This window comes from Colias eurytheme, chromosome 8, assembly GCF_061535395.1.
Source record: "Colias eurytheme isolate Ceu_HAF_F1 chromosome 8, ilColEury1 Martin Lab GWU primary, whole genome shotgun sequence".
Classification (NCBI taxonomy): domain Eukaryota; kingdom Metazoa; phylum Arthropoda; class Insecta; order Lepidoptera; family Pieridae; genus Colias; species Colias eurytheme.
In genome coordinates this window covers 10,502,942-10,529,786 of record NC_142987.1, presented here as the reverse complement: position 1 = coordinate 10,529,786, position 26,845 = coordinate 10,502,942, and the positions used below count along the sequence as shown (strand labels likewise).

Genomic DNA, 26,845 nt, shown 5'->3' with positions numbered 1-26,845 from the left:
CATTTGACAGTTCAACAAAATTCAACAACGTAACCTAGTAACGACAACATAGAATAACATGATATTTCGTTTTGTTAGAACTGCACATTTGCTTAACTTTTTTCAATAATGATTACATATTTATAATAATTATGACCGATACAAGTAATTTTAAGATTTCATTTTACTGATGAACCATTCTAAACATAATAAACAATTTCTGAATTGAAGAACTGACGTCGATACAATTTTGTGTCAATAAACCTTTTTTCTTTTTAAATACCAGAGATGTTACTCTAAAAATCGAGACCTGACATCTAGAATCGAATGCATTGATTCCTTGTGAACAAAAATCATCATAAATTAATAAATTCGATTTACAAATGTTTCAAATCCCTATCGTTTAATTCACTTTAATCGATGTTTTTAAGCAGGTTACCTCTCTTCGAAGATAAAATTGATAGACGTCAAATGTTGCCTATTAAATTGGCTCGACTATAGAGGTGATAACTTAACACTAACTTAGCGCCTTTGGCATGTGTGTGTAACTTAATGTGTTATTCCGATGTCTCTTGCCGTGTAGGTGAGTGCGCGCGCGCAGGCTCGTCTTGCTTGTCTCTTTTTACGCAGCTGAAAATAATATTAAGTAAAAGTGTTAGATTGTAAAAATACTGTTTTCATCATAAAAGCGTCAGTATAAAAGCGTCTTATAAATATGTAGCGTCAGGCTCTGACATTGTTTTAAAAAATAACACAAAAGTTCTCCACATAATCCCTTAGTTTGTAACAATTAATAAAAATAAATATCAGATATAAATTATAGTAAGCTTGTGATAGATGTGCACTGGGAACGGTCGACGAACGAATGACCTGAGTGGTTTTTTTTTTGTGTGGTGTATATAGGTTCGCCGGCCGTTATTTTTTAAACATTGATCGTGGCGCCGTCAAATACTTATGCATAAATGCATAAAAGTGAAGTCCCATGTCCCCAAGTGGGGTAAGGGGTGGATGCATTGTGCATACATCTGTTTCACCGATTTTCTTTAGGGACAAGTAGACGATCAGCCTTCTGTGTCCTGCCAGACCGAGACATTTTGTTTCTTCGTCTCCACCGGGAGTTGAACCCGGGCCCCTCGGTTCCACGATCACGCGTCAACCGCTGTACCAAGGAGGCGGTCAAATGTATAAATACTTCAGAATTGTTTGTGGGAAATCTATATATATAAAACTCAAAGGTGACTGATATAGTGATCTATCAACGCACAGCCCAAACTACTGGACGTATCGGGCTGAAATTTGGCATGCAGGTAGGTTAGGACGTAGGCATCCGCTAAGAAAGGATTTTCCGAAATTCTTGCGGGAACGGGGAAAAACGGGGATGCACGTACAAAGTCGTGGGCGGAAGCTAGTTGTAGAATAAAAGAACACCTGTACACATCGCGCGTGCTCTGCAGCGTGCCGTGCGTGAGCAGCAGGCGGCGGCCGGCGGGCTGTGCGGGCGGCGCCCACCACGACACCACGCGCCCCACTACCGGCACACTGCACACTGCACACTGCACACTGCACACTCACCTGTACACATCGCGCGTGCTCTGCAGCGTGCCGTGCGTGAGCAGCAGGCGGCGGCCGGCGGGCTGTGCGGGCGGCGCCCACCACGACACCACGCGCCCCACTACCGGCACACTGCACACTGCACACTGCACACTGCACACTCACCTGTACACATCGCGCGTGCTCTGCAGCGTGCCGTGCGTGAGCAGCAGGCGGCGGCCGGCGGGCTGTGCGGGCGGCGCCCACCACGACACCACGCGCCCCACTACCGGCACACTGCACACTGCACACTGCACACTGCACACTCACCTGTACACATCGCGCGTGCTCTGCAGCGTGCCGTGCGTGAGCAGCAGGCGGCGGCCGGCGGGCTGTGCGGGCGGCGCCCACCACGACACCACGCGCCCCACTACCGGCACACTGCACACTGCACACTGCACACTGCACACTCACCTGTACACATCGCGCGTGCTCTGCAGCGTGCCGTGCGTGAGCAGCAGGCGGCGGCCGGCGGGCTGTGCGGGCGGCGCCCACCACGACACCACGCGCCCCACTACCGGCACACTGCACACTGCACACTGCACACTGCACACTCACCTGTACACATCGCGCGTGCTCTGCAGCGTGCCGTGCGTGAGCAGCAGGCGGCGGCCGGCGGGCTGTGCGGGCGGCGCCCACCACGACACCACGCGCCCCACTACCGGCACACTGCACACTGCACACTGCACACTGCACACTCACCTGTACACATCGCGCGTGCTCTGCAGCGTGCCGTGCGTGAGCAGCAGGCGGCGGCCGGCGGGCTGTGCGGGCGGCGCCCACCACGACACCACGCGCCCCACTACCGGCACACTGCACACTGCACACTGCACACTGCACACTCACCTGTACACATCGCGCGTGCTCTGCAGCGTGCCGTGCGTGAGCAGCAGGCGGCGGCCGGCGGGCTGTGCGGGCGGCGCCCACCACGACACCACGCGCCCCACTACCGGCACACTGCACACTGCACACTGCACACTGCACACTCACCTGTACACATCGCGCGTGCTCTGCAGCGTGCCGTGCGTGAGCAGCAGGCGGCGGCCGGCGGGCTGTGCGGGCGGCGCCCACCACGACACCACGCGCCCCACTACCGGCACACGACGTAATAGGCCCTCCTGCCATGCTTCGCGTTCTAGTTCCTCTTGTGCTGCTTCTATACCTGGAATTGGATTGTGACGTCATGAGGTGCGCAAACAATAGTGCAAGAAAAAAAGGCTCACCTGGAATTCTACACATATTGAAAAGAAAATGATCTTAGGAATATCAGACAACTTTGCAAGAAGATTAATGCTGCAAAAAGACACGATATACCCTAGAATCCCAGAAAAACTAATCTGCATAAAAGGAACTTTTCGTCGCTCAGATTCGGAAAAAAACATAAAAAATATGTCCATGTAAAAAATCCAGGAAAAAAAATTATCAAGGTTTACCAAAAAAATGTCAGTTTATTATTATTGGTATGTAATATTTAGATACATAATTAAAGTTATTATACCTTTTTTCAATACTTCAGTCATGTCGGTGAGGACCTTCGAACTCTCTTCCACTTCTTTACCAGCAGATAAAACTAAATCCAACAATTCATCTACATCCGTGTCCGCTGTTACCATACCAAACCTGGAAATCAGTATTAAACATAAAATATTTAATTCCTTTCGTGAACAAATTATGAATTTAGATCCACATTAGCTATTAAATCAAGTTTTTATCGTACAAAATATTAGGTCTGCTTTGATTATTGAATCAATGTTTTGCAAAAAGATATGGTGTCACTACATTAAAAAATGTTGTGTGGTTTTATGAAACCACGGTTAAAGTGACTGTTCGAACGGTTCCGAACACTGCTTTGTGTAGCGCATGTCGCGTGACGGTCGGCTGCCGAGTAGGTATACCTACTCGGCAGCCGCGATACACGCGACATGCGCTACACAGACCAAAAAGTTTCAGACGATGTAATAAAAGTTTCACTTTAAAAAAATCACCGAATTGGTCAGTTTTTTTTTTTTGCTTTTTCAAAAATAAACTACTTCAGTCCGAGTAATTTATGAATTCGGTATTTTTTTTACTATAAAAACTTATAATACTTAACAAAATATCTCACATCGACAACAATCGACTTTTAAAAAATATCCAAAACTCCATACCTAACACAAAACATGCCATCCTCCCCCTCCCCGCAAGAAAACGCGCCGTCCGTCGCACGCAGCGTGTGCACCAGCTTTCTGTTTAACGAGTTCAATTCTTCTGTGGGTGCATCTTCCCAGCCCGGTGGAATATAGCGAACACCGCCGAGACCTGTTGTATTAATGTTATTAAAAAATCTAGAATTTTGGATATTTCTACAAAAATTCACAACAAAGATTTAAACATGTAATAGTAGAAATGTAGCGGCACTGTCGCATTGTATCAATGTTGCTATTTAAACATTTTTGTATTACATGTTTACAAATTCACATCTTGTGATTTCTACACATTCAAAGGCATTATTAATTGCGGCATGCACGTGCACAATGATTGCAATTCCTGTCTTTGAAAGAACATTCACGAAAACTAGCCGCACCGACGTTCTAGAAACTTCTGGAACGTTCGCGAACATTTGCGCATCACATATCTTTCTAGCACCTTCTAGAAGCTTCTAGAATATTCCGGTACGTTCGAGCGCACACCATGCCCCCGCGGAGCGCGTGCACCAACCGCAACACTAATCCTTCTAACACCTTCTAGAACATTCCAGAACACTCCAGAACATTGACTCACCGGCCCACCCAGGCACGTGCACGAGCCGCAGCGCGGGGTGCCGCGCCACGCGCACCTGGAAGGGCTCGCGCAGCGCCACGGTGGCGTGCAGCACGTGCAGCTGCGCCTCCACCACGCCGCCCCACGCCTCCAGCTTGTCCTCCTCGAGCAAAGAGCCCTCTAGCGGGCAGTAGCGGAGGACTACACCGTATGCCTCCGTTTCGCATACCTCTATGTGGATCTATAAAACATTTAATGTTGTGATGTCACTTCTATGTGGATCTGGAAATCGTGTAATGATCACAATTCACAGAACTGTCTGGAGTAGATTTTATGCTGACAGAGTATTTATTTTATTTGTCACATTATCAATTATACTTAATATTACTTTATCAATCTTCTTATATATAAAAATGAATCGCAAAATGTGTTGGTAAGCGCATAACTCGAGAACGGCTGAACCAATTTCGATAATTATTTTTTTATTATATTCCTTGAAGTACGAGGATGGTTCTTATGTAGAGTAAACGTAAATATTATGTACCACGGGCGAAGCCGGGGCGGACCGCTAGTTTATACATATAAATAGAAAATATACAGAACGTAAATTATATTTATCGCGCCCGAGAGTCCCAAAAAAAACCAATTTTCAAAGATAACTTTATTAAAGAAATATTACAAATAAAAATTAAACATTAAAATTACTTTAAATACCAATGGACTTGCTCGAGGTTAGAGGCTAAGTAAGGTGGAATCCACAGCGGCGATCCAATTTCGATGTCGATGCAAGTCAGCAAAATGTATCCATGAATGCTACCGATGAGTATGTATGTACGCAGAGGCGACTATAAAATATACCAAAGATTATGCAATGGTATAGAGGCGATATCAACTTGTAGATTTTACTATCGGATTTTACTATAGGCTTGGTAGTATATAACACCTCCCCCCTTAGTTCAAGGACTATTTTTGAACGACAGGAAAAAATGTCATTGGCAGCTTTCCACAGTCTTGGCTTGGTCCAGGTTCAGCATAAGTTTGTTCTTGGCGAGGCTTCTTGCTTGATTGGCTTCTTTCTTCATTCTTCTTTCTTCTGTTCAGGATTAATCTTCTGCCCAAAATTATGAGAGAAAGTGCAATAGCACTGAATAATATAGTATAGAAGGGAATAGTTGTGTTATAGAACATTGGAGTTTGTTCTAATTGAATAGGTTCTTGATGGTGAATCTTGTCTTGAATTTCATGAAGTTTCTTAAGGCTGATCGAATTACTTTTAATAGAGAAGGATAAGGTAGGCTCTTTTACATGAGCTGAAACTTTAGTAATTTTTATGGGCTGTCCTTTGATGTGATCGTTGGTGTTGACGATGGTGAAGTCTTCTGTGTGCAGCTTGCAGGTAGGTGGTATTGTAGCGAGGTAGCTTCCATTGAGATTAATGATTTCTTCTCTTTCGCAAGATAACCGGGCTTCAGTTGGAGACGGGAACACGACGACGTAGTGGCGGTCATCAAGTTTTTCCATTGCAGGTTTCATCAGGTTTACGGTAGTCATTTCGCAGGACCTGTCTTCATGGAGATTTCCTTCAACGATGTTGCTGATACAGTCCGGCTGGGGTTTCAGCATGTGGTGGAGCTCGTCTTCACATAAGTACCTCATGCCTGACTTCGGGCATTCTGCCTCTATGTACACGTGCATATTACCAGTGATTGCAAGGAAAGGAGAAGGAGGGATTATAGCTTGCCTATTCTTATTAGGAACAATAGCTAATTTATAAAAGTTATATTCGAGTGGTGAAACTATAGGAAATTTAAAAGCAAAAACTAACTGATCTCCATTAAAATAAGATGCTGGCTTAATTATATTGTAATAGTCTCTAATTTCTAAATCTAATATTTCTTTTTTATTATAAAATGTCTTAAGCTTACTTAACATATTTTTCATTACACCTATACCTATCATAGAATGATGAGTGCGCGAAGCACTGCAAAATGCTAGCGCATTCTCTAACCTAGTTATTTCGCTTACTAAACTGTCTACATTATTACTGCTTATTGCTAATGCTTGTGCGAATTTCGCAAATTTAACTATATCCGGTGAAGGAAATGAGTCAGGGTTTAATATCATAAATAATGTTTTATTAATTTTATTTTGACTTTCTATAATTTCAGCAATAATTTTATTTTGTTCATCCATCCAATCTTTGCTAAGACTGATGTGATGATTCTGTTCAATAACTATTTTATCTTGATTTTTCTTAAGTACTGAAAGAGCTTGATCATACTTTACTGCATCCGAATAATCTAAATTTCCAGTTATACTCTTAATTACTGACCCAAGACTATCTATTAAGCCTCTCTTAAACCTAAAGGGTTCTAGAGTTTTTAATTGTTGCAAAGCAAAATCAAGTTTATCACTTAAATAATCTATTTGCGATTCATAGACAGCATAAGTAAAGTTATCTAACTTACTTCTAATTTCACTTAGCTGAGACTGCACTAAACTAATGTTAGAATCTATTTCCCTTAATTCTATAAACTGTAAAAATGTATGATAATGATGGGTTAGTTGCATGGGACCTAACTTAAAGGGTAAAATTCCAGGGCTTTCTCCAAGATCTTCAAGTTTTATCTCGAGAGCTAGTGTTGATGTTAGAAGCATCATGATCAGCACCCTGCAACAATTTGGCGGTCTTAGGGATTCGTTTTAGCCTATTTTTAGCTATAGGAGCTTTCTTTTTGGATGTATAAATATGAATAGGTAAGTTTGCTAAAACAGTGTCCTGGGTATATCGAGGTGCGAGTTTAGATCTGGAAGCTGAGGGGTTACTGACAAAAATCTGCTGGTTAGGTTCATAATCTACTTCATTTTCTCTAGTTTCATTACGTTTTTCAATGATAGCCTCTCTGTTAGCTAATGATGATTCATTCACAACGTCATAAACCTGTTTCATTTGTTCTCTATGAGATTGCATATACTGTTGAAGTAAATGAATAGTTAAATCGACGTCAGTAGGGTCACGTGGATCAGTATGCCCTAATATAAGGTCATAGGGTTTACATTTAGTAAAACTGTGTATGGAGCTATTATATGCAATTAAAGCGTAAGGCATTAAATTAATTACAGGTTGATCACGCTGTTTTAATTTTAATATACGGAGATGTTCAAGCAAAGTCGAATGAAAACGTTCTATATTACCATTAGCGTTAGGGGAATGAGCCAAAGTTTGATGATGAATTATTTTATGAATTTTACAAAATTCTGAAAACATTTGGTTATTAAATTCTGTACCCTGATCAGTAATTATGGTAAGTGGTAAACCGTGGTGAGTACTAAATGTTAACAAAGCCTGTATGACGCTGAGTGCCGTACCATCTCTAAGTAAGTATGCCTGTCCATATTTCGAAAAAACATCTATAAGGGTTACATATTTTTCATTATTAGCTGTAAAGGTGTCCATATGTACGATCTCAAAAGGTTTTGTAGCTGGGGGTACTAAATTAAGCTTAGGTCTAATAGGGTTCCTGTCATACTTAGCTTGACCACATATTGTGCAATCATTAATATACTTTGTAATATGTTCTTTCATTTCAGGCCAGAAGTAACGTGCTGAAAGTGCAAGGTAGCACTCATTTATCCCGCGATGATTGGTTTTGCCTTCATGATAATTACGAATAATTTCTTGTTGCCTAAGATATTCCTTGACGTTTTCTAATTCTATTTTAGCTATAAAAACTTTCATGCATGAGCTTTTAAATTTTTCCTGTAATATTGGGACTATTTTGTACATACCTAACGGAGGGTTAATAAGTATACCGGTCTTTATTTTAGGGTTTACATATTCTTTAATAGCATTGATTAAATCTGTTTCTAAATTTGATTCTGATAATTGTATAGATATCCTGGAATGAGTATCGAACGGTTTGGTAACCATTGTACGTTTCTTTACATCACTAACAATATTTAAAACTAACTGGCGATGAAATTTATTTAAGGGCTCAGAGGATATAGGTATTTCAAGGATTGGGTTTTCATTAGAGGTATGGGCGGTCATGGTACTTTCGGAGTCGTCGGTTACAGATACTTTGGATGTATTGCCTACTATTGAACTTATCTCTTCGTTAAATATTTCTACACGAGATAGAGCGTCGGCATTTGTGTTCTTTTTGCCGGGCTTATATTGGGTAGTAAAATCAAACTCGCTTAATTTTAATCTCCATCTCGTTAGTCTAGAATTTGGTTCCTTCAGACTCATAACCCACTGTAATGGTTTATGGTCCGTTAAAATTTTAAATTTACGTCCAAAAAGATAAGGACGAAAATACTTAGTTGCCCATACTATGGCTAACAATTCTTTTTCAATTGTGCTATAATTTACTTCGCTATCATTCAAAGTACGAGAAGCGTACGCTATTGGTTTGTCAGATCCTATGGGTCCTTGTGAAAGTACTGCACCTATTGCAAAATTAGAAGCGTCAGTTGTTAGTAAAAAGTCCTTGTCAAAGTCAGGGTATATTAAAATAGGATCATTAGTTAAAAGTGTCTTACATCGTTCGAAACTGTTAACGTAATCTGAGTCAAAAGTAATTTTCTTTCCCTTTTTTAAACATTGAGTTAATGGTTTCGTGATCTTAGCAAAATCGGGAATGAATTTTCGGTAGTAGCCTACTAAACCCAGGAATGATTTTATTTCTTTAGATGTTTTAGGAATAGGGAATTTTTGAATTGCCGAAATTTTATCGGGATTAGGTTTTATTCCTTCTTCAGTTATTATATGTCCTAGATATGCTGTCTCGTGTTTTAAAAATTCTGATTTGTCAAGCTGAATTTTAAAGTTAGATTCACGTAATCTTTGGAAAACCTTTTCTAGATTTATTATATGTTCCTGTAATGAAGTTGAAAATACAATTATATCGTCGAGATAAACTAAGCAAATGACATTTTGAAGTCCTTTAAGAATATTATCCATAACTCTTTGGAACGTGGAGGGACTATTTTTTAAGCCCATTGGCATTCTGAGAAATTCATATTTGCCGTTTTCTACACTGAAAGCGGTTTTATGAATATCCTCCTCCGACATTTCCACCTGATAGAAACCTGATGCTAAATCTAAGGTTGTGAAATATTGACATTTCCCTAATTTGTCAAGAATATCATTGATGTTAGGTATGGGATATTTGTCGTCGATTGTTTTTTCGTTAACCTTTCGAAAATCAATGACTAATCTCCATTTCTGCTTCCCCGAGGCGTCCATTTTTTTAGGGACAATCCAGATCGGAGAGCTCCAGGCAGATTCCGATGGTCTAATTATGCCCTGACTTAGCATTTTTGAAATTTGGTCTTTTACCTCATCACGCAAAGTATATGGATAACGGTAGCTTTTTGTATATACGGGGACCTCATCATATGTACGGATTTTATGTTTAATTTTGTTCGTAAAAGACAAAGATTCTCCTTCAATATAAAAAACGTCTGCATATTTACTACAAAGTCCTGTTAAATTGGCTTTTTCTTCCTCATTTAAATGGTCTATTCGCAAACGTGAAAAAACGTCACTGGCACGGTTTGAAGATTCTTGTGAAAATTCGGAATTAAAAATAGTTGCTTCTGTCGGATGGTCTAATGAAAAAATTATGTCATTTTTAGTATGATTGGTTACCTGAACTATGGCTTTATTATTTTTAGCTGTAGTTAAACATTCACTTATAATGCAATTGCAAATTATTTGTTCTGGCACTAAAACTTCACCATCCGCGGCGTTTATTGGCAATCTAAGAAGTAAAGAGGTTTCACTTGGAATAACTTTTTCATACAAATTAAAATTTCGAGAATTATATAACTTAATTGGGTTTATGGCATTTTTAGTAATTAATGTTGAATTTTTAAGATCTAATTTAGCTTCAAATTTAGTTAACAAATCCATCCCTATCAGACCTTCAAAATAATTATGAAATTTATATACGTATAATTTAATATTACAGTTATCATTGAATTCCTCGAAACAAGGTAATGTAATCGAATAATTGTTTCTACTAGTTGCATGGACGTTAGTGACTTCAAACGGATCAAAATTTAGTGGTATGTCTGGAAAATATTGTTCTACGGCCTGTGGACTAATAAAGGATTGATTTGCTCCAGTATCTATCAAAAATTTTAAATAGAATCCATTTCCGAGGGAAATGCGAATAAATGGCAATTGGCGTTGAGTTTGGAGATTTAATTCTATTTTAACTTTTTTATACTCTGAACCTTCTGAAAATTTTCATTTGTTGATGGTTCAGGTTCTGACTGGGGTTGTTCTACTAACTCCTCGACTATAGGGCTTTCACCATATTCATATTGGTTCATTACGGGATAGTCATTATAATAACCTTCATAATTGTAATAATCATCATAGTAATTATAGTAATCATCATAATTATAATAATCAGGAGTATCGTATTCTAAGCTTGCACATTCATTCACATTAACATCTCGGGGTTTAAAATAATTAGAGGGTGGTGGATTGCCCTGCTTGGACCAATTCCATCCACTAGGACCTGGTTGCATCGGTCTTTCCCTAGTCACAAAATGAGAAACTCCACTCATAGGCTTAGGGCCTTGAGATGATGGTTGCGGTCTAGTTTGTACTTGAAAACCTTGATTATTATTTGGAAGTGGTGCACTGAAAATTTGTTGGGTGCGCGTGGGCATTCGAGGTTGATTAAAAGGCATTTTAAATTGATGTTGGGGTGAAAATGGTGGCTTATGCATAAATTGTGGTCTAGACGGACCTGGCATATTAAAATTATTAGGCCTGAAGGGCTGAAAACTATGAATAGGCATTTTAAAAGGCTGATTATTGTCACTAGGTTTTTTATCTGATACATGTGAATTCCTATTCTGAATATACATGGTATTAATTTCTTCGTGTACTAACTCTAGAGCTTTTTCTATCGTTTCTGGACGCATACATCTAATACGAGAACCTAAAGGATCTTTTAATCCACGTAAAAATGCTTGAAGGGTTAATTTTTTATAAAGTTCTCGTTTAGCATCGATAGTGGAAACAAGAGATTCATGCAGTGAAACATACGTCATAACTGTACTGAATAAGTTCTGGCAACGTTCATAAAATTCTTGCGGCGTGTTAGACTCTTGTGTTAATAAAGCTAGATCATTGTATAGTGCAGTTTCGTCTCTTTGGTCTGCAAAATTATTTATTAAAGAATTACGATGCTAGTCCAATCGTTGGGGATACCGTTGGCATTAATTTGTCGCGCGGCAGCACCAACTACTTTGTTCAAAATTCCGTTTAAAAGACCCGAATTAATTAATTGATCACCGGCCTGACCATACTTTGCAACTAACTGATCACAAATATTAATAAATCTTACTAAAACATGAGAATTCCCATCAAATTCAGGAACTAAACGGAGGGCTTTACAGATATCATCTAGGGTAGCCATTTTAGATTCTTCAAATTGTCTTAAATTATCAACTAAAATATCCCTGTTAATTTCACTAATTTCTGAATCGTCAAGTTGTCTTAATCTGTCAATTAATTCTTCCCTACTACTCATTTAATTAAAATATTAACATAAATCTAAATTTTATAATTATTATAATGGAAAAATGATTTTAATTTCCTTCAATTAAATTTTTAAAATTTTACCTATTTCTAAAATCAAAAGAAAATTTTAATTCTTATTGATTTAAAGTTCTATACGCCTATAAAATATTAATTAAAATTTTCAGGATCGAAAATTTTGTAACACGTGTTGAAAAAAAAATCTAAAACTAACATAGGAAATAAAGGAGCAATCACTGAAATAAAGTGTACTCACATAAATCTCGGCATTTCTTTGGGAGGTATCGAGGTTTGGATGCTCGGCCACGTTGTTCTTCTAATTTCCGGTTCGGCTGGAAACGCCTATCTCCTCCAGAATTTTCCTTAATTTTATATCCTGGGGGACCCGGAAATCCTACCGACTGCGCCAATTATATTTATCGCGCCCGAGAGTCCCAAAAAAAACCAATTTTCAAAGATAACTTTATTAAAGAAATATTACAAATAAAAATTAAACATTAAAATTACTTTAAATACCAATGGACTTGCTCGAGGTTAGAGGCTAAGTAAGGTGGAATCCACAGCGGCGATCCAATTTCGATGTCGATGCAAGTCAGCAAAATGTATCCATGAATGCTACCGATGAGTATGTATGTACGCAGAGGCGACTATAAAATATACCAAAGATTATGCAATGGTATAGAGGCGATATCAACTTGTAGATTTTACTATCGGATTTTACTATAGGCTTGGTAGTATATAACACGTCGATAACGGTTGTCAATGTCAACACGGTAGCTTGTTATTGTTTTCATTTACAAAAAAAAAAAATACAAATTTAAATAAGTACATAAATCACTCAAAACTTTCTATATTCACTCAACATAATCCTACCAAAAATTTTTTTCTTAATTGATTAATATAATTTCTTGTGCAATATATCCTTAAAAACATCAATTTTCTATATAAATTTATAAAGAATAGAAAAAATTCGATCACGAGGCGGGACTCGAACCCGCATCCTTTCGCGCCATTCCGGGGCGGATGCCTGACCAATTCAGCCACTCGTGACCCGCTAGAGCCAGCAAATTTATTCTATTCTTTCAGTTTTATGTGTCTAAGGGACATTAATAAAGCATTTGAATGCCATAAAACAAAAAATATCAATTTTCTATTTATTTATCAAACATCTTACCATATCCGCTTCCCGTTGTAACACTTGACCGAGCCACGAATTCAATTTGTCGTAATACGGCGGTGGTTTCTCCACTCCGGGGGGCGCGAATTGAAAGGCTACACATGCTGACGCTTGGCTTATTGCTTCCTAGTACAAAAAAAAATATTTTTACAGAGCAGGGTAAAGGAAAGCAAAGAACAAGAAAATTTTATATTTTGTGGTAAGGTAGAAATTCAAGTTTTAGTTTTAGGAAGGATTTTGTTTTCTAGTAAGTAATTTGGATAAAAAAAAATATTTAGGCAAAAATATTTTTGTCATAAACTATAGAGAAAATTTAAAATACTATTACTTAGTAAAAGTTACATACCACTATGTCTACGTTAGGTGGTTCATCTCCTCCCGGTCTTTCACTCTGAAAAGGAAACATTACATAATTTTATAAAAAGTCAGTTAAATTTTTAATCAGTGTAATTCATAACTGTATATTAAAAACAAAACTTGAATAAAATTACTTAAACAGAATCTCTACTGAGACTGCGTCTAATCTTGGTGAATTTTGGTTATTTTTAATTTTCATGATCGGACTATTTTGTGTTACATTACATCTGTAAGCATCACGCACACAGGTGCGAGATACATCTGTAGGCGTCACGCACACACGCACACAGTTGCGCGTGTAGTTACACCTGTAGTCATCCCGTACACACGCATGTAGCGCTTGTATCCTCCCAGCTAGTGTCACGCACACACGCACGCCCACAGCACTCACCAGCAGTCGCAGGCCAGCGCTCGCGAGCAGCGCACGTGCGGCGCGCGCGGAGCGGAACGCCGCGTCCAGCCGCGCGGCGAGCCGCGTCGCGCCGGCGGCCCGCGCGCACGTCCACAGCGGCAGCGCGCTGAGCCGGGCCGCGCCACTGCATAGACCGGCCACTACGCACAGCGTGCCTTCGCGGCTGCCCGCCTGGGATGAATAATTAATACCCAAATAAATTAACCCATTGAGCCCCGAACGGCCCGATCGGTCCACGACACAATAGATTTTCTATTATGTCTGTGATTCCGAGGCCTGAGTTATTAATAATACAAACAAGCAAATAAAAATTATTTATTGTGCTTCACAAAAAATTACAAACGAGAATAAACAATAAGTCAAAGAGCACAACAGGCGGCCTTATCGCTCAAACAGCAATCTCTTGTATATCACAGTGTATTATTAATAAAAAAAAAGACGTGTGTCACTCGGGGACTGCCGCGGTAAAGCTATTGCATGCTATACCTTCAAGCCACACCTCCGAGCCCGTCGGAGTGGGGAGCGTGAGGTTTTTTCGTTACGGAATTTCCCGATTCGGTCTCCGCGTTCAAGGCCCGCGATAGAAGCTATGCAATAGCTTAAAATTCTTTATTGTGCTCCACAGAAAATTACCAATGAGAATAAACAATCAGTCAAAGAGCACAACAGGCGGCCTTATCGCTCAAACATGAAACAGCAATCTCTTGTATATCACATTAATAAAAAATACTTGAAAAATGAAAAAAAAAAGTAAGCGCGAAGAAGAAATTTGTCAAGCACCGCACCATATTTTGTAAAAGTTTACTAAGTCCCGAGATAGATATGAAAGATTTTTATAAGCAGTAGAAAATACGTACAACAAACACGTAAACGAAACCACGTACTTTGAATGTGAGCGTAAACACAGTGGAGGGGCGTTCATTTTTAGATTAGACAATCTCTACCTCTTTTATAAATTGTAATTTTTATTTAATTGTTTTTGTTCATTGTAAGTTATTTTGTTGTTTTTGCCTTGTATTTTTGTGTGCTGGATTAAATGTATTTTCTTTCTTTTCTTCCTTTTCTTTTCTTCAAAATTGTGAATGAAATAAAAAAAAAACAATAGCAAAAATGAAAAACTATAATAGTTCAAATTAGAACACTACACATTAATAAGCCACTTTTGACCACGGTGTGGAAGCCGCGGGTAACAGGTAATTTAAGGAAAAAACAAAACTTACCGCATTCACGCCTTTAGAGTGATCGTTGGCTGTTATTGGTTCTGGGGCTCTATAAAATGTCTGAATTAAAATGTTAAAGAATATTATGGATTTTGTAAAATTTTACTTCAATATAAGGGATAAAAATTGGAACGATTGTTAATATATTCCCGATTTTGTTTTTCAAACTCAAACTCAAACATTTATTTATTCAATTAGACTAATTCTTCTAGAAGCACTTTTGTGACGTCATTACATATTTTTAACATTAAGTTTTGATTAACAACGTTACAATATGATATCTGTTTTAAGCATTTATAAGTTTTAAGTAAAGGATACAACAGTAGGCAAGCCAGGCACGCCAAACCACAACCCGGGTGTTAATGTTAGAGAATCTGCTATGTTGTATGTCTGAAACAAATATTGTTACGGAATTTGAACTTTGACATAGAAATATGTCCTTAAAATTAATTTCCCAGAGTTTGGAAAGCCCCCTTTATGGCAAGTTTTTAAAAATATGAGGCAAACAGAAATAGAGAACGAAAGATTTCCCCCTTTTATTATTTAAATTTATTTCTCAATGTTAAGATCACTTGTACGTTCTTGGCTAACATAACCATATTAATTTAACAATGCATAAAGACAGTCTTTATGGCTGGCATAAAATAAACTCTATTTTTTTCTAGGGACAGCATTTTCTTATTTTTTTCAACATGCTCCCATTTTTGTTATTCCTTTTAAAGTGAAACTTTTATTACATCGTCTCAAACTTTTTGGTCTGTGTAGCGCATGTCGCGTGTATCGCGGCTGCCGAGTAGGTATACCTACTCGGCAGCCGACCGTCACGCGACATGCGCTACACAAAGCAGTGTTCGGAACCGTTCGAACAGTTTCACTTTTACCGTGGTTTCATAAAACCACACAACATTTTTTTCTTCTTACCTGATCTCTATTAAGCGCAGCGGGCAAAGCCAGTGCATGTCCCCTAACATGTAAATGCATGTTCCGTTTCTTGCATACATCAGCCAGTGGGCCCAATATCGACCCAGCGCCCAGTGGTGGGCCTCCCACCTCCCCGAGCACGAGTAGCGGGGTTCGATTACTGGTTATGTCCTCTTCGCATAGCTTGTCTAGCGCTTCTGTGTCCATGCCTCGACCTGGAAGAATTAAAATATAGAATTAGATTAAAATATAGAAATGAAATAAAAAAAAGACGTGTGGCACTCGGGGACTGCCGCGCTAAAGCTATTGCATGCTATGCCTTCAAGCCACACCTCCGTGTCCGTCGGAGTGGGGAGCGTGAGGTTTTTTCGTTACGGAATTTCTCGATTCGGTCCCCGCGCTCAAGGCCCGCGATAGAAGCTTATGCAATAGCTTAATAATTTAATATTTTAAGGTGTGTATGAAACTCAGAGAAACATCGTAAATCTAGATTTGTTTAGAATTGAGACAATAAAATATGTGAGACAAAATAAAAATTGTTCATGAGTGAACTCAAAGAACCTTTTAATTATAATCATTGCAATACTTACTTACACTCAAATTATTTGTAGCGATGTCACACCCCGGACATTCCATACAAAATTATCGTTTTGACAGTCACACTGTAGAGACTGCAAATGTGTGTGTTAACGCTTTATGGTTGGCACATGCATTGACTAGCGTAAAGAAATTCGCGTTTTTCTGATGAAATACATATCCGTAAACTACTAGCTACTATTATGTATTCTGTGGCGATGTCATTTTCATAAATTATAATAAGATGATTTCGTTTAGCAACACATAAGTTATAATTTATGAAATTAATCAAGCGGACTGGCCACACAGCTGTAGATGCAATATAACACACCTGCAACATCCACAGGAACAGGCCGCACACAGGCCAGCGGCAGACCCAGCTGCCTGCACAAGTGCTGCACCACGCCCAGCGGACTGGCCACACAGCTGTAGATGCAATATAACACACCTGCAACATCCACAGGAACAGGCCGCACACAGGCCAGCGGCAGACCCAGCTGCCTGCACAAGTGCTGCACCACGCCCAGCGGACTGGCCACACAGCTGTAGATGCAATATAACACACCTGCAACATCCACAGGAACAGGCCGCACACAGGCCAGCGGCAGACCCAGCTGCCTGCACAAGTGCTGCACCACGCCCAGCGGACTGGCCACACAGCTGTAGATGCAATATAACACACCTGCAACATCCACAGGAACAGGCCGCACACAGGCCAGCGGCAGACCCAGCTGCCTGCACAAGTGCTGCACCACGCCCAGCGGACTGGCCACACAGCTGTAGATGCAATATAACACACCTGCAACATCCACAGGAACAGGCCGCACACAGGCCAGCGGCAGACCCAGCTGCCTGCACAAGTGCTGCACCACGCCCAGCGGACTGGCCACACAGCTGTAGATGCATGGTAGCCGGCTTGCAAATGCTAACGCTGAAATAGATTTTTTATTTTGAATTACCAACACGAATATAGTATAAGTAAACGACAAAATATTTTATAGGACAATGAAAGAAAAAATAATCATTTTGCTATTGCAACCATTTTATAGTATTTCTCTTTTTTCAAAACTAGCATAAGAAAAAATTTAAGCTTAAGACATTTTAGAATAAGATGATAAAACTTACTTAAAAAGATTAATGAAAATTTCAATATTTTCAAAAAGCAGAAAATACAGGTACATTTTTTATTAAAATAAAAATAAAATAGAAAGTAGCTTAAAATTTTGTTATGAATTGCGCCTTGGCTTAGCAGAAGTCTGTTGAAGAGTGTCTTACCTCCGTCTTCCAAATACCGTGGGTACCTGTGGTGAAGCAGCATCCTTGTGACTCTAACCAGACCTTCTAATTGCTCTTGGTGATAATAGGCACTGTAGTCTGATAACCTGCAATTATTTTTGAAGTACATAAGTCAAATTTAAGTACCTTATGTTTTATCATATTTTTTTAATACTGTGTGGTATTTAACATTAAACCACCATATTTATTTCAGGGATGCCAAACAAAAGTAATTTTTTAAGGAGCAGTACATCCTAAAAACTGTATTCAAACCTAGACAGTAGTTTTTGTAGGGTTCTTGTAAAAATGTATGGACAGTAAATAATTTTTTTTTGTTTGCTGATCTAATAAAGATACCCATATAATTTTTTCATCAATTGCTATCAAAAAAATTAAGTCATCTAAAAGTATCAGTAAAAATATTTGTTATTAAGAGAATTCATTCTGAATGCCATGTTTAATAAACATTTAAAAGAATGCCATTGTCATTGTAGCATTATTAATTGTTTGTATTGTATCTGTAAATTCATAAAAAAAATATTCAATGAAAACATATATCAAAAAATGTTTCCATGTAATGATCAAAGCATTAAAAACTTTAATAGTTTATGATAAGGCTTAATTACAAAGTATTTCTTATCAATTAATTAAAACTGTTACATCAAATTTATAATAAAATGTTTCCTGTCAAATGTGTGTTTTATTTAATGTAACATACTTAGATAATAATCATTAACAGAATTTATCTTTATAGTATTGATTTTACTGATAAAATTTGATAATAAATATTCATAGAAATGAGAGCTGTTGTTTTGATGATAGAATATAATGAATAGAGTCCGAATTATTAATAGTCTTTACTGGTACATACTACATACATAAGTAAGGAATTGTTTGTCACTTAATTTATTTTCCTGCTCAATAAATTCCTTATTTATGTGAATAGGACCATTCTATATGCCTTTTTTTACTTATGTTAATATTACTTAGATATACTAAGTTGAACATGTATTTCTTGGAACTTCATTAGTCTTATTGGATGTCATAATTTCTAATTGCCTGGAAGGTCAATTGATTTAACAGATGATGTTTTATGTTCATAGTATAAAATGCTTACCTAAACATGTGTGACATCCAAAGAGTCGTTTCACTCGCTATATGAGCACCAAGTCTGGCTGCATGACTCCTTTCCAATCTTCCAAATAATGCTGAAATACTGTGCGATAGAATGGCTGCACGAGTCACGGAATCTGTCGGCAGTAAAGGCGGGTCCGTATTTTCGCAACTAGGGTCTGTCTTCAGCACCAGATCCTCTAAAACCTTCAATATCTCGTCCATAGCCATTTCTTCCGGTTCAAACACACTACCACTGACTTTCCGCAGTTCCGGCTTTTTCTCTTCGTCCACTGCATCTTGGGAATCTTGGGCATTTACTACAGCTTCTAATCGTCCCACAACTTCGGATACTTGGAATTCTAGCCCGCCAAATAGGCGCCGGTCCTGTGAGAAGCAATGTTTAGTCATACTGCAGATACAAACATATATGTAAAGAATTTGAGTGCCTTACCACTTCCGGTTGGACTTCTTCCCCAGGACTTGTTTGGCCTGTTTCTATATCCGCATTTTGTGCATCTCCCATTATGCGTGGCAAATTTTTGCAAAATTAAAGACACTATAACAAAATTTGTAAACGTCACTTCTATACAATGTTTTGACTTTTGACAGTTCACATCCCGATATGCATCGGTATCGCACACAGATAACGCAGTACCTGCAAATAGATTTACCTTCAAAATAGATTTTTTTTCCAAACTGCAGTAGCTTGTATTTCGAAATGAATTCCAATTAAACAATATACCCAGTGAATCTTTCAAAGACTGAAGTGAAAATGATGACGATAATTGATTAAAATGAAATTAGCTCTTTATGAAAAATTATTTCAACGATGATACCACAGGATGATACAGTACGTGTATCCAACATGATGTTTTGACTTTTGACATTGTTTTAACTTTTAGTGACATTGACAATATGTACTGAGAAATTGCGATCTTGAATTTAATTCGCAATTTAGAAGAAAAGATAAAAAATGTCCCTTGCTAAAATCTTTTCAGTATCATCTCGAGGTAATTATATACATTAATCGTACTGTTACCTTCAGATTCCATTATTGTTTTGTTACGCAACTTAATATAACCTATTATTGATTTACCTTCGACGTATTTATCTAGATAATATTTTATTCAAAATATATCGTATTTGTAATGTCTATAGCCCTAAAAAATTAACGAAAATGTAAAGTTCAATTTCCTACATTGATAGAAAAACACGAATACGTTTGAAACATATTTAGTAATAAATATTTTTTTGTTAAATTATTTTCCCTGCTTAACCCGAGAAAAACAATATTATGTAGTCTATATTAATGACTCGGTAAATATGGTAACTTTACTACTACTACTTTAATGGTAAAGAATTTATTACCTATAAATATGGTAGGTATAATGTATATTGTAGTTTTGAGCTTATTCAGTCCGTACATAAATACATTAGATGTTTGAATCTCAAAAGATAAGAATTAAGCTTTACAATAGACTATTAAAAATTCAATAATCTATTTTACTGTATTCCACACAATATATCAATCAGAAATCAAACAATACTTTCTCTATAATGCCTACTAACATTTTATATAAAATTCCAGTGCGGGCCTGCGCAGGCAGTACACTTATTCGCCATGCGCAATACAGCACGCCAAGTGAAGGCAGAGTGGAGAAGGTGTACCCACCAGAAGTGCCTGGTTACAAATATGTGAACGCTGAAGACCCCGATATGAGCTTTAAGGCCATGACTGACAGAGCCGCTCAGACAATATTCTGGACTGAGTTGATTAGAGGTTTTGCTGTCACTTTAGCTCATATTTTCAAGGTATAATCATTTTTTCTATTGTTACTATACTTTTTAGTAAAAGTTTGCTTTTGTGTTTTCTTTATTTGAATATTTAACACTAGCTTCCGCCCACGACTTTGTACGTGCATCCCCGTTTTTCCCCGTTCCCACAAGAATTTCGGGAAATCCTTTCTTAGGGGACGCCTACGTCCTAACATCTACCTGCATGCCAAATTTCAGCCCGATACGTCCAGTGGTTTGAGCTGTGCGTTGATAGATCACTATATCAGTCACCTTTGAGTTTTATATATTATATAGATGATAGATGACTTAATTTAACATGATTGTTTGTCTATACAATGGTTATATTGAACAAATTGATAAAAAGGAAGATATCTTAGGCTCCTTTACAATTAAAGATATGCATAGATATAAATATCTATATAAAAGGAGCAAGCTTTTTTATTGTTGTAGAAAGTTATTGTAAATAAAACAGATATTATTTTTATATTTATCAGTAGTTACTAGTTAGTTTATGAATAGTTGATTTACACAATTTAGGGCCGATTTTTCAATCCCGAGATAAACAGTCTAATAACTACCGCTCGAATAGATTTATTCAATTATTTATCTAACTCATAATGGCTCGCCTATTTTTCAATCGTGATTTATTTGATGAATAACTATCTGACCAAATATTTCCATATTGGCAGCTCTGCTCTCGGAGTGGCGAAACAAACATATTAAATTAGTCAGGTTAGAGCGGGATAGAGTCAACTCTTGCAATTTGTCAACAACCGTCATTATGACTCACGTCAGGAGTGCATTTGTTTTGCTCTTGTCTTCTATGATTGTTGATTGTTGTTTTGATTCGAGTAAAGAGTTTGGTTAAATTTGTGTTTCAATTTATATATTTTACGATGGAAACGACATACTTAAAGGCAGCGTTCAGCAAATTTTCAATGGCATGGTCATCAGTACTATCAAAAACATAAATTTCAATATGATTTTAATTGATAATAATTATATAGAAAGAGGTTTAACTGTCAATAATTCTACGCTCTATGTTATGACATACGAAAATATCCCAAATTTGACGCGTCAGTTGTCAACTCAAACGCCTAACCGTCGAATAGCGCGCTATCTGGCCGTTGGAGCGGCAAATAGATTTATTCCTCAAATAACGTAGTTATTCGATAGATAAGTCCTATTCGACTATTGAAAAATTGAATATTTTGTTAACTGAAGAATAAAGTCTATCTAGCTGTTTATCTGGGCATTGAAAAATCGGCCCTTACACATTCATAGAACAATTTCTAAGACAATTAAAGACAATTCTTTCAATATTAATTTTCTTTCCTTTTTCAATTGTATGTCATCACACACTCTTTTTCATCAACATAATACAGTATCTTCGTATCTGCCCTGTCATTATTTATAAGGTTGGTTTATAGCAAATGCTGTAAAAAAAATATTATTGAAGTGAAACTTCTTTAGCGACGTTGGACAAAAATTTAGTGTAACATTTTTGCGTTACGCCGTACGCGTGACATTTTTGCGTTACGCCGTACGCGTGACATTTTTGCGTTACGCCATACTCGTGACATTTTTAAGGTCATAAAGAATTTTCACTTCTTACGTGTGTACTCTAGTACACGCATACATTTTTTTATAAAGTTAGTTTATAACAAATGCTGTAAAAAAAAGTATATCTTCCAGGAGCCAGCGACAATCAACTATCCCTTCGAGAAGGGGCCTCTCTCGCCCCGTTTCAGAGGTGAACACGCTTTACGGCGCTATCCCTCTGGGGAAGAGAGGTGCATCGCTTGCAAGCTGTGCGAAGCTATTTGTCCTGCACAGGTAAGCTAGAACAGTTCAAAATTATTAAGTTTGTACTGAAAAAGTTGTACTCATCTTCTCTTCTTCTTATATATAAAAATGAATCGCAAAATGTGTTGGTAAGCGCATAACTCGAGAACGGCTGAACCGATTTCGATAATTCTTTTTTTATTATATTCCTTGAAGTACGAGGATGGTTCTTATGTAGAGAAAACGTAAACATGTACCACGGGCGAAGCCGGGGCGGACCGCTAGTAATATATAAAATTCCCCTGGTCACGACTATATGCGTGAATGGCTGGACCGATTCCAATAATTGAAGTGAAACTTTATCGGGGTTGGAAAAAAATTTAGTGTAACATTTTTTCGTTACGCGTGACATTTTTCCGTTACGCGCCATATTGTTTTTATCCCTACCACGCGTGATTCGACGTATTTCTGTAAAGTTGCATATAGTAAATTATTTTTTAAAAAATAAGGTCATAAAGAAGTTTCACTTCTTACGTGTGTACACTAGTACACGCACACATTTTTTCTTATTTTTATGTGTTAGTTATTGTCAGGGGAAGGATGTTATATATGTGAAAGAAAACCTTCAGAAAAATGGACATGCTTACAAATTAATAATATGCAAAATTTTAACGTCAATTTAACTTCACGGGTTTCACAATTTGCGTGAAATTGGGACAACGTGACAGACGTTGTCCCGATTTCAGCTATGTAGTTTCATAAAATAATTATTATTTATAAATTATTTTGTTTATTGTTTAGGCTATTACAATTGAAGCTGAGGAGCGCAAGGACGGTTCCCGAAGAACGACGCGTTATGATATCGACATGACCAAGTGCATCTACTGCGGCTTCTGTCAGGTTTGTTATTTGTATTTGTTTTATTTTTTCACATTTTTACAATTTATAGAAAAGAATCAAAATTTACTTATAGGTTATTTTGCGAAATCATAAGTTAGTGCTTATAATTTACTGAATCTGTTAACATTACAACTAAAATTGACAATTTTTCTTGAAATTGTGAGTTTAGAAAAAAATCGTTAGGCGCGTTGAAGGTAAAATTTAAAGTTCGCGTCATGGTTAATTAAATATTTTTTAAATCGACAGGAGGCGTGCCCCGTAGACGCGATTGTGGAAGGCCCCAACTTCGAGTTCTCGACCGAAACTCACGAAGAACTTCTCTACAATAAGGAAAAGTTACTTTCCAACGGCGACAAATGGGAAAGCGAAATAGCTGCTAATATTAAAGCTGATCATCTTTACCGTTAAAACTTTAGTTATTGCCAAGTACTAAAAATAACACATATTGTGGGTAATTTTTAGAACTTGGCAACACTGAGTAGATCAATCTGCGTCATATTATCCAGTGGATAAAACGCGTAAAATAGGGATAATAAATTATGTACGATAAATCAATTTGTTGTTTTATTAAAGTGAAACTTTTATTACATCGTCTCAAACTTTTTGGTCTGTGTAGCGCATGTCGCGTGTATCGCGGCTAGGTATACCTACTCGGCAGCCGACCGTCACGCGACATGCGCTACACAAAGCAGTGTTCGGAACCGTTCGAATAGTTTGACTTTTACCGTGGTTTCATAAAACCACACAACATTTTTTTAACGTGATAACGTTTTTAAAATCGTTTTAGTTGGGTGACATGTTCAGAAACTTGTGTCACACCAAAACCTCACGAGCGCGATCGCAGGTATTAAACGAGAGAGAGACGGACCGATCTCCCGTCTCATCTCGAGCGCTGCCACCAATAAGACGTTATCACGTAAACATCTCGATCGTAAACCTACTTTACCAACAACCAATTTTTTTGAATCTGCCTTTAAACACATACACATAAAAATTCTACTCAATCCATATCTAAAGAAAACAATATATAATGACGAAAGATTTTGAAATCCTCTTCCATAATGTGTGTTTACATTTATTAGACAAGAAAATACCATTATTTCGGTACATAATTTATGGCTGTTTTCCAATTACAGAGCATAATGCGACTCAGTGGCGCACAATGCCGAATTATGCTGATGCTTAATTGGAACGTGAAACGCACCAGCAGGTTGCGCTAAGTTCAGTGTTGAAAAAAAAAATATTCATAGAGTTAGCAATAACCTCATTATTGTATAAATAAAGTGGTATACATAATAATTGGTTGAAAAATATTTACGGTTATTTTAAGTAATTTGGATTTTGATTATTTCATTAACATTTTTTTCAATGTTTGTACCATGTTTGTACCTTCATCCATACTTATATTTATTTTTTTAACACAATTTGAATTAACTTTGATTATTTCGAAAAAACTGCAATGAAACGAAAGCTTTCAAATTTTTTCCAACAATTAATAATTACTAGTAACGATAAATCGATTGCATCAATTCACGCGCATTTTAAGAGTGCTCTATTTTGAAAGGTGTTTATCACTCTACGTGAATTCTCAAAGTAGGTAGCTATTTGTTTGGTTTCTTGAGCTTCTGCTTTAGTTAGCTTACTACTTGGTGGCGGTACTAATTCCACACCCATTCTACTTAAAAATACTTCCACATGCTTAAATCCTCTATCTGCCATGACGCACATATTTGATTGCAAACATTTTGAAAAGTCGGAAGTTTCAACAATGCATGTGTCTGTTATTCAACCTCCATAACCATTAGAAATATAGTTTATCAAACCATTAGGTGTATAGGATATATCATATAAGGTACTTAATGGTATTGGCTTTCTTGCAATCAGACCAGGAAAGCGCTTGATTTAAAGCGATATGTGCGTCATGGCAGATAGAGGAATGGATTTAAGCATGTGGAATTATTTTTAAGTAGAATGGGTGTGGAATTAGTACCGCCACCAAGTAGTAAGCTAACTAAAGCAGAAGCTCAAGAAACCAAACAAATAGCTAGTTTGAGAATTCACGTAGAGCGAGTGATAGGACGGGTACGTGAATTCAACATGTTAAAACCACATGCTTGTCTTGGTTAAAGTTCTTGATGATGTTATAACTATAGCTTGTGGTTTAATTAATTTACAAGATTCGCTTATTAAATAAAATACTTACCTACTAATGAAATTTCTGCATTTTTATTTTCTATCATTTAGGTCGGCCTGGATCTATTCATTACATTTACATGAAATCCAAAATGGATGGAAATTATTCTACTGCTGCTTCCCGGACAATTATCAAGTGATCGGCTCGACATTACCACACGTGTTTTCAAGCAATGAGTTACAGCAACACATCTTTCGGATTATTCAATGATGGATGTATTCAATCGAATGAAAAAAATCAGGCTTGCATGCACACATTTTAATTTGGTTAGTCGAACGAATTCGGGCAGATAAAATAGATGAGATTGTATGTGCGGGGATTGCTAATCCTGAAATCGATCCAGACCGACATTATTTTGTAATCACGAATATGATTCATGGACCGTGTGGCACCATCAACCGCCAATCACCATGCATGGTTGACAGCGAGTGTTCCAAAAGGAATCCACGAAAATTTACTGTAGAAACTATCACAGGCCAACAAGATGATAGTGGTAGAACTATCATAACTAAAGTGAAAGGAAACGAGAATGAAAAGAGTTAATCCGAATCCATCACAGGCTGCAAAACGTAGTTAAATTCGATAATTTTTCTCTGGCACCTGTGTATGAAGTAAGTAATTAAGTATCTAATTATTTTTTTTTATTCTATTTACCTACCTATGTGTTATTAATCAAAATAAAATGCTGATATATATATTTATTTTGTATCATTGTATTCCATTCATCAAAGCCTAAATTAGTTCCAAACCCAATAGCCCAAAGGTAACACGATATTCATTGACTGGGCGGTACGAAGTTCGCCGGGGCAGCTAGTTTATGTATAAATATGAATAAAACTCCATTACAGTTAAAATAATTTATTCAGTCCGAGATTTCTTATTACAATTAATATTTAAATGTTAAAAATTAAACCCGTATAACTATAATACTATATCAAAAGTAATAAGCAAAGTTTTTCTTATAATTGCCATAATTTAAGGATTTTATTAATGACTATAAAATGTGCGCTTTCTTATATTCATGTTATTGATAAGAAATTTATTCAGGTTTAGGAACTTATTTACCTTCCTATAGACATTCAATATAATATATCAGTATACATATTCCAATATTTTGGTACAAGATTCACTGAGAACAAAATACATTTTGTATAAATTTTATGTGTCAATTAATTCATGTCACGATATTGTAAATATATTTCGTACTTCATTGGGCCGATTTTTCAATCCTTGGTTAAAA

At 37.4% G+C, this 26,845-nt stretch overlaps 2 protein-coding genes across 2 annotated transcripts; one reads left to right on the top strand and one right to left on the bottom strand.

Annotated features, from left to right (window-relative positions):
• Positions 1-496: 496 nt before the first annotated feature.
• On the bottom strand, positions 497-19,535 carry LOC149906760 (pyridoxal-dependent decarboxylase domain-containing protein 1). The gene is made up of 15 exons (XM_090104944.1): positions 19,381-19,535; positions 18,931-19,313; positions 17,814-17,920; positions 17,338-17,469; positions 15,963-16,177; positions 15,360-15,431; positions 15,042-15,101; positions 13,801-13,992; positions 13,399-13,443; positions 13,050-13,178; positions 4,330-4,549; positions 3,717-3,867; positions 3,068-3,189; positions 2,560-2,731; positions 497-609 (listed from the first exon to the last, which is right to left on the bottom strand). The coding sequence occupies exons 1-15, from the start codon at positions 19,450-19,452 to the stop codon at positions 537-539; spliced, it is 2,145 nt and encodes a 714-aa protein (XP_089961070.1). The 5' UTR covers positions 19,453-19,535; the 3' UTR covers positions 497-536.
• Positions 19,536-19,825: 290 nt separating this feature from the next.
• On the top strand, positions 19,826-23,966 carry LOC149906759 (NADH-ubiquinone oxidoreductase subunit 8-like). Its single transcript, XM_090104942.1, has 5 exons — positions 19,826-19,939; positions 20,518-20,741; positions 22,422-22,562; positions 23,313-23,411; positions 23,658-23,966. The coding sequence occupies exons 1-5, from the start codon at positions 19,903-19,905 to the stop codon at positions 23,817-23,819; spliced, it is 663 nt and encodes a 220-aa protein (XP_089961068.1). The 5' UTR covers positions 19,826-19,902; the 3' UTR covers positions 23,820-23,966.
• Positions 23,967-26,845: the final 2,879 nt, after the last annotated feature.

Bases quoted from the DNA above. Each gene is read 5' to 3' on its own strand.
- LOC149906760 (XM_090104944.1), bottom strand. From the start codon at position 19,452: ATGGGAGATGCACAAAATGCGGATATAGAAACAGGCCAAACAAGTCCT. The intron at 17,470-17,813 runs GTAAGACACTCT...AATCTATTTCAG, and splicing joins ACGGTATTTGGAAGACGGAG to CGTTAGCATTTGCAAGCCGG. The intron at 13,993-15,041 runs GTAAGTTTTGTT...TATTCATCCCAG, and splicing joins ACTCTAAAGGCGTGAATGCG to GCGGGCAGCCGCGAAGGCAC.
- LOC149906759 (XM_090104942.1), top strand. From the start codon at position 19,903: ATGTCCCTTGCTAAAATCTTTTCAGTATCATCTCGAG. The intron at 22,563-23,312 runs GTAAGCTAGAAC...TTTATTGTTTAG, and splicing joins AAGCTATTTGTCCTGCACAG to GCTATTACAATTGAAGCTGA. The intron at 23,412-23,657 runs GTTTGTTATTTG...TTAAATCGACAG, and splicing joins TCTACTGCGGCTTCTGTCAG to GAGGCGTGCCCCGTAGACGC.